This window comes from Macrosteles quadrilineatus, unplaced genomic scaffold, assembly GCF_028750875.1.
Source record: "Macrosteles quadrilineatus isolate MER2022 unplaced genomic scaffold, UCM_ALF_1.0 Scaffold_9__3_contigs__length_116548681, whole genome shotgun sequence".
NCBI classification, from domain to species: Eukaryota; Metazoa; Arthropoda; class Insecta; order Hemiptera; family Cicadellidae; genus Macrosteles; species Macrosteles quadrilineatus.
The window spans coordinates 56,630,398-56,638,414 of record NW_026542602.1 but is presented as its reverse complement, the minus strand read 5'-3'; the positions used below and the strand labels follow the sequence as shown (position 1 = coordinate 56,638,414).

The following is an 8,017-nucleotide window of genomic DNA, read 5'->3' as shown; positions in this document are numbered from 1 at the left end:
ACAACCTTGAAAGTTAATACTCTTATAATACTTCGATGAACTATCTTCATACGTCATTTACGCTTTTTTTCAGTATGATAGGCCAAAGTCCAAAATAGCACAAACTACTATTCAGGGTACAAAACCATACATACAATCATATCTTTTATACTGCATGAGCCAGAGACTAACTGTTTCGCAGTCTACCTTATGTAGTACATATAGCTTAGATTCTCCAACCGAATGTTACACTAAATGGTTAAGTCAAGTCATTTAAGTAAGCTTCCGAAATAATACATAAGCATAAGTTCAAATTAATAAATACAATTTAAGCCTTAAGTGCAAAAACTTGAGATCCAATTTTTATCTTTCTATTTTTTCTACTAGTCATAAGTTTTTTGTTGTCAGTTTAAAATAATGCAATGATTTTCCTATTAAATTTATTTATTTTTTAAACAAAGTACTATACTTATATGGTCTAATAGGCTTACGTATATAAAAGCAAACCAATTAGACTCAAGACGATCTTACAACCTTAGGGCTCTTCACAGAATCTCGAGTACTCTTTTCAACCAAGTACTTTCTTCTCACAAAAACAAGTTGGAAATAACGAAATCCTCGCTTTTATTGGCAATTGTCACGTGGCTAATGAAAAAGAAAACACTATTTGAACACACAATAAAACTGTTGAAATGTCCAGTTTTACTACACATATAGAAAAGGCTGTGAAAAGCCTAGATTCTTATCAGTCTGTCATTGATTTTGTAATATCTTTGTAAAACCGTTTGAATGGGAATTTTATTTTATGATTTTTATTATCTGATTACTTTCTAGAAAGGTTGATCTTCTTCTAAGAAGCGCATATTCCACAAAGAGGTATTTTAGCACATAAGCTACCATGTATATAGCTTGGTTTACTTTCCAGAGTGAGGCTTAAGTTTGATAGAGATTTTGATAGAGGATTTTAATACTTCAAGTCAAAGTTGTTTAACAATTCAGTCCCAAAATATATTTTTGTTCATCTTAAAAAAAACATTTAGAATGCATTATATACTCATTTGTTTTACATGCTGTTCAATAAGAACGTATGTGCCTAGAAACGCTAGATTAATAAACCTAATTTTATTGTATTTATCCGATATGCTAAAACAATACAATGTAGGTGTCCTGAACATTTTTCAATGTGCTTTTATTCACTACAGTTAGTTTTTAATGATGAAGTAAATTATTTAAAGTAAACAAATTAAATAAGTAAAATAAAAAATAAAAACTTTTTTAGCTCAGTAATTCATGATGCAACATTAGTTTACGTGCAGCTGTAGTTTTTCACATGCAACTCTGCAATGCGCTCCTAGACATGAACAATTTAATATCATTCCATGCGTTGTAATTTATAAAACAATAGTTGTTGTGATGTTCATTTGCTGTATCCTGTTTTACAAATTCCAAAAGACTAGCTGCCTAACCCGATATTCGCAACGGGAACAAAATTCAGTTTCAAAAATATCCCTGATATAATACTTGTAGTTTAAATGTTTGGTATCTTAGAAATGTTATCCCATCAACAATTTAATTAAATTCTTGTAACATGTGATCTGAAATTTACTATTTCTGTGACAAAGTGAAATTAATTTATCTTTATCTATTTCATACTTTAAATTTTCATACAGTACAGCATTACACTGTAATTCATTACATTAATTAATACCATTAATCATACATTTTTACACGTATATTTTTAAATTTATGTTTTAAACTTGTATAAAATATAATTTAAACTTCTAATCATAATTGCGTGGAGTCACCAGAGCTATATTTTACAAAAATATCCTCTTTTAACCACTAAATAGGTACAGTCCAATAATGAAATTATCAAATAAGTTTTTAGACACAAACTACATCACTCAATGTTATTTGCCACAATAACTGTCACACGGTGTGACAAACTGCTCAGTCTTAGCTGTGACATTTCATAAGCTGTTAGAAAAGCCACAACTCTACTAGGTGATGGGTTGTGTGAAGATATTTATGAAGGATTTTTATTTGGCTTGTATTGTATTATTATCACTGCAAAACTTCTAATGTGATACACATGCGTTGTATATTTGCAAAACTTTCTTAAGGCTACTATCATATTAAATAGGGTATATACCTCCTATTTAATATACAATGTAAAGCCATTTTAGGTGTTTACCAGTGGGATTCGTAAGGGAGCTGATTATAACAATGAATTTTCAATGGTCTACAAACGCTAGAAAAAATAGTAAACGTCAAATCTCTAACAGAAACTGAACAAAAATAGACTTGGTATTATCTTTAGCTGTTATAAATCAATAAGGGCAAATGTTTTAACTATTCTGAAACTTGTGTTTACATACGTTTACTTGTATTCATCCCTCTTCTCAACTTTTTGTATGAAAGTAATAAAATGCAAAGGGGAAACGACTCTGATTTTTTACGTTTAAAATGTAAAGCTAATATAATTTACGCATGTCAATGATGCTTAGCTATTGTTATGTTTATTGCAGTGTAAGAATTATTTTCACTATAGGACTGTTTTATATGGTCATGTACATGACATTAAAACGCCTGCACTGAAAATTCCTTATTATTTAAGCCTATTTAGCCTGAAGCTAATTTAGTGTCTTGTCTCTGAAGTAGTAAACAAGTAGTAAACAGCTTTCTGCAAAAAACGGAAAGAGCTGAACTCCAAGATTTCTAGTGAAATAGTATATTTCATCACTAGGGCGGAAAGTGTTCTTTTCTACCCTAGCTCAAGTTTCACGGCCGAGGCACAGCCTTCTATCTTAAAGCTATACAGTATCTTAAAATTTGCTTGTGATTGTTATTTGTGTTAATTATTATATTGAGTTTTCTTTAATCTTAAAACGATTTGCAAAGATTTGTAATATAAATGAAGCGTTACCTGCTGAAACCCGTTGACAGAGAAAAGGTTAAAGGAGAAAATTAAATAGTTTACGCTCTGCAGAAACCACATCAATGGAACCACTAGAACCTAATCAAAACCACTTTACAATCAATGCTTCTAATTTCACATTGATTTACTTTAAATGTATGGGCAAGTCACATTAATGTTTCTAAAAACTGTGTTCTACCCGTTTTTTCTGGAATGGCAATTCAATTAAATTAATCAAATGGCCATCAACATTTTGTGACATGTTTAAGCGTTTCGCTAGGAAGTAATTTAATGGTGATGGGATCAAACATTGTATGGATTATATACATGTTACGCCAAGTAATTTGAAAAGTTTTACATATTACAATTCGTTACAGGTCTCATTGTATTTGTAAACAATATAAAACCTACAGAGTTTATAAATCACAATTTATCGACCTACAAATCCCACAGAAGCTCTGCAAGAGAAGAGTTCAATAGAAGCACAGGTAGTTCCGCAGTCGTTCTCGCTCTGAATTATAAAAAGGGACAATTCAAACAAACCCTACTGATCGATTATACATCGAACTGTCAACGCATTAAGTTCTAGAGGGCCTCGCAGATATTTCATGTGGTATTGTATGCTTTCAGTTAAATATGTGAATTAAAAACTGTTCAAATTATTTTAGGATTTTGTGTATTTTCTAGTTTATGTGTCTTTAAACTTGTAATTTTCACTAAATGCGCAATCGTATGAAAAAAAATTTAAGTATGTAATAATAGAATTCAAAATAAATTATCAATTAAATGATCAGTTATCAATCATCAACTGATATGGGGATGCTACAAGGGAGCGTATTTTAACTCAAATATGAGGGAATGATGTGTAAGATATTTTTACTTTATGATTTTATGATTTTTTTTACTTTATGTTTAAGGAGATTGTATCGTTAATCATACTGGCACTGGGTTCAGTTTCGAACCATCAAAAAGGTTCTACTTTTTTAAGGTACTTCACCTGCGTCTCTCTAATTCACCATTTAAACTCTTTTGAAATAGCACCATAATACGCTGAATTCAAAGTTACCAAATAAACTGTAAACCAAAAATGATCTAAATAGAATAGAATATAGTCTCTAGGAATGACTTTTTTGTCTCTTGCAATGTGAGGATCTGTCATCATATTTTCCTACAAAAAATATAGCCTATCCAAACTTTCCAGTTACATTACGCGGTAAATGGTCATTTAATTTTACCGGTTTGTAAAAACCAAAGGCCATTCATAATTTAATAGTCTTTTACAACTTTAAATTGTGAGGCAAGGCTAGTGTTTGTAAAAAGGCTCTTGAAACTTGGACGTTCTATAAACTAGTTGTTCTCGTGCGAGTGAACGCAGAAAAGCTATGGTGATTCTTCACAACCTCGTCCAATGCAAACTGCTGGATGTAAATGCGCTGTTCTTGATGTAAGTTAATTTTACCAATGTCAATGTCACATGAAAAATACTCTACATGTGCGTTTTTCCTCAGTTGGAACTTAATTTCATTTAATTTTACTAAACACAATATTTGTCTGCAACATCAATTGCTGTGTTAAAAATATATAATACCGAACTAACTAAAGAATCAAAACGGAATTCAAAGGTTTGAACACCATCCCACAGTATTAAAAAACCGTACTATAACTTCTCTTGATGCAATAGGACCATAGGAACCTGGTTTTACAGGGGATTTCATGGGGGTAAAAATTGAGTTTTCTGATTTTTGACCCTTAAAACACAAAATTTCCCAATTTCTCTCTAGACCATTTCGAATAGCTTAAAAACTAATTTAGTATATCAAAGTGTTATTGTACAATTATTGGTTACGGATAAAATGCACAAAAATTCTAAATTCTAAATCCTCATGTTATTTTTATAGAGAATAATTTAAAAAATGTTGTAGTTTGCTTGTTAATGGATTTATTTCGGTCGATAATGGCAAATTTACTTTTTTTATACTAATCTATTAATATTTTCAAAAAAAAAACTTTATTAGCCTCAATGGAGCAGCAGCCCTTTGTAAAAAAAAACCTAATGTTATCTAAACAGATTTAATTTCAAATAAATTCAGGAAAATTGAAATTTCCTTAGTCTGCAGGTTTGCTGCGACGGGGGTATTATACTATACATGTTAATTTGTTCAACAGCAATAAAAGACTTTTTACCCTTTGATTCCACAAACATCCTGCTTGGAAATCTATTTAATGCAAATACATTTTTACAGAGCTCCATAGCTTGAAGGTTATCATGTACAAAAACTCAAATACAACCATAACATTAAAACCATTAAACATGCCAAAAATGCTGATACAGTATGCCAAGAACTGACTCATGTTGGTTATGCTTACACCAACCCGAACCGTAGCATAGGTTCCTTTTTCTTTTAATTGTAACTCTATTGCTCCAGCAGTATCGTCAACCTCCCTTTTATTAAAAAGGTATCCAAACAATCGAAATACCACCTCATTTTTAAAAGATAAGAAACTCCTAAATTTATATGACTCTTTAAGTTCATAAGAAAAGGATATGCAGTCTGGTAAACATCCACAGTCACACAATTCCTTATTTACAGGACATTCTTGAAAGCAAACCAATGTGGAAATGTTGTGACGAGGCAGGTAATAAGGAACACATCCACACTCGATTAGAGAACAGTTAGCAATACATTCCGTCAGACAGTTTTTCTCAGTGTAGAATTTGAACATAGACAACTCCCTTTCATAGGAAAAATAACAGCCTCGCTGATGATGTGAATAGCTTTTGATACCTTCATCTGTTGTCACAAGTTTAGGAAACACTTTTAAATATTTTACAAATCCTCCTTCAAAAGTGAAGTCACTTCCAAAGTTAAAAGGAACTTCAAAAGGACTGTGTACAGCAAAAGAAGTTTTGGCCTTATTTTCATGAAAACATGATTCACTTTCATGTTCATCTGTAACCATACGTGACTCAAGACGCATGGCTTGATCATTTGTTATGTACAGTGGTATGGTGTGTATATTTCTACCAGGGTAGAGTGAATTTTCCAAATTCAAATTTTCTCCATTGTACTTGAACTCTGAATTTAATTTGGAACCATATTTTACTGATAAAAAAGGAATTGCGTTTTTTCTGTAGATATCCTCATGATGCAATCCATTTACAGTTATACACATACTCTCATTTGTTAAGGAATATTGACAGTGGTTATTAACACAGCCTGAATCATATGCTGTCCTGTGCCCACCTTCGTATATCTCTTTCAATAAATTAATATTATACTTTGAAGCAATAGCTTTAAATGCATAGTTTGGGAACTCTTCAGAATTGATTGTTTGCTGAGTCTTTTCGTGAAACACTTGTGATAATTGTAAATTAGAAGGCAATAGAGATGAACAAAGAAGATAGATTAGGCCTAAGGAGGTTTGCTCTTCATGGGTACAGTCTTCATTGAAACAACAATAATTGATCAGATAACCATCATCGTTATCATCATAGAAATATTCTTGATTATCATCATCCGTGGAATTGGATTTGCATTTCCAGCACTTGTCTACTACTTCAGCATAATCTGATCTGATGATGGGGCCGAGCGGGTAACATATTGTTATAGCTGGGAATGGGATTTCACTGGCCAAAGTCAAGTTATTGGAGATATATCTAATAACAGGTGTACTTTGCCAGCTGTCATACTCACTCTTGATGAAAAATAGACTCAGAAATAATGCCATCATTTGGATAAATACCCACAAATAGGTGTGAAATCGAGGTTGGTTTCTTTCCCCAAGAAACTGAAACCCAGGCAAGCTTATTGACTTTGTGATGTCTCTGAAGTAGGAATGTGGAAAATTATCTTCACCAAAATGAAAAGTGTCATGTCTGCCTTCAACATCTGATTGACACGTGATGTTGGTATTTACTGACCTGTCAGTCGTATCTGGAGAGCGGACATTACCTGAGTTGGTAAACTCACTGGATTCCGTGCACTTTAAATACTCTTCAATCTTGTTCAATCTCATTTCAAACAATGAGGGAGACCACTGCTGCTCGTGCTCTGGTGGAGACGGGGGATTCATGTTGCCAAACACGATAGTTAGAAAATAATCACAAGTTCTGCTTTAAAAGTTTACAAGTTTACAATTTACTAAACACTTTTCACACTTGACCAGTTCTACTTCGGCATCAGTATAAGTTCGTGTTGCGTGTGATATACTGTTGAAGTAATTAGGAATATGTATAAAACTACCTTGTTTATTTATTCACCACCAACCACACCCTGTTGATTTGAGTGGCAAACTAGTAAGGATTCCAACCTATTTCATAGGATAATAGCAAACTGTTGTAGTTTGCTTGATATGAACATATTTTTGAAACGTATTTATTTCATACTAAACTAGTAACATTTTGCTAAAAAAGTCTTTTACCTTTCCTGTAGCAGCAAATGTATTTACTAACGTTTTTTAAATATGAAATAAATGTGACATTTTAAGGAGATATTTTAGTGAAAATCCAATTAGGCAAATGGAAATTTGCTTAGCGCATCTATATTGGTGGGTAACATACGGTTAAAATGTATTAGTACTACTGAAGCTATGTACAGGATTTTCCCAGAAACGTTCTCATAGGTAAAACGTTGATTTTCACGTCAATGAACATGCCTGCCAATTTTCCATTTGGATTTGAAAGCTTTTAACAGACCACATGTCACGGGTAGGCACCGTTAATAGGGCCCTGGGCTATATTAAAACCGTCGAAGTGTAAATCGGATTACGATTGGGTGGAACGGGTCAAGTTATTTCTAAATGTGCATTTAATGAAATTAACTTATGAGTAACCACTAGAGTATTAAAAGTTAAACTTATATTAAAACTAAACAAAAACTTGTACCTTCAAGTTTTAATTGAATGATTGGTACCATAAGGGATTGCCTATCATCACTAGTGCTCTCTCACTTCCATAGAGGTATGTTTAGAAACATTAGCATGTTTAGTACCCATCTTGAATTGGCCGAGGAGAACCCTCTTAATCAAAATATATTCGGCTTTGAAATGTAATCAAATGATAAAATTATTTCCACAAACAGCTGATCCATTGTTGCAGAACCCAAGCTCTTCAAGACCAAC

General features: G+C 32.4%; 1 protein-coding gene across 1 annotated transcript; it reads right to left on the bottom strand.

Moving 5' to 3' along the window:
• Positions 1–3,988: 3,988 nt before the first annotated feature.
• On the bottom strand, positions 3,989–6,970 carry LOC129003467 (uncharacterized). The gene is made up of 4 exons (XM_054431762.1): positions 6,850–6,970; positions 5,556–5,688; positions 5,186–5,219; positions 3,989–4,021 (listed from the first exon to the last, which is right to left on the bottom strand). The coding sequence occupies exons 1-4, from the start codon at positions 6,968–6,970 to the stop codon at positions 3,989–3,991; spliced, it is 321 nt and encodes a 106-aa protein (XP_054287737.1).
• Positions 6,971–8,017: the final 1,047 nt, after the last annotated feature.

Coding starts and splice junctions, on each gene's coding strand:
- LOC129003467 (XM_054431762.1), bottom strand. CDS start 6,970: ATGAATCCCCCGTCTCCACCAGAGCACGAGCAGCAGTGGTCTCCCTCA. Junction 5,689..6,849: donor CAGTGAGTTTACCAACTCAG/GTAATGTCCGCT, acceptor TTGTGACAACAG/ATGAAGGTATCAAAAGCTAT. Junction 5,220..5,555: donor GCTAACTGTTCTCTAATCGA/GTGTGGATGTGT, acceptor ATACTGTATCAG/CATTTTTGGCATGTTTAATG.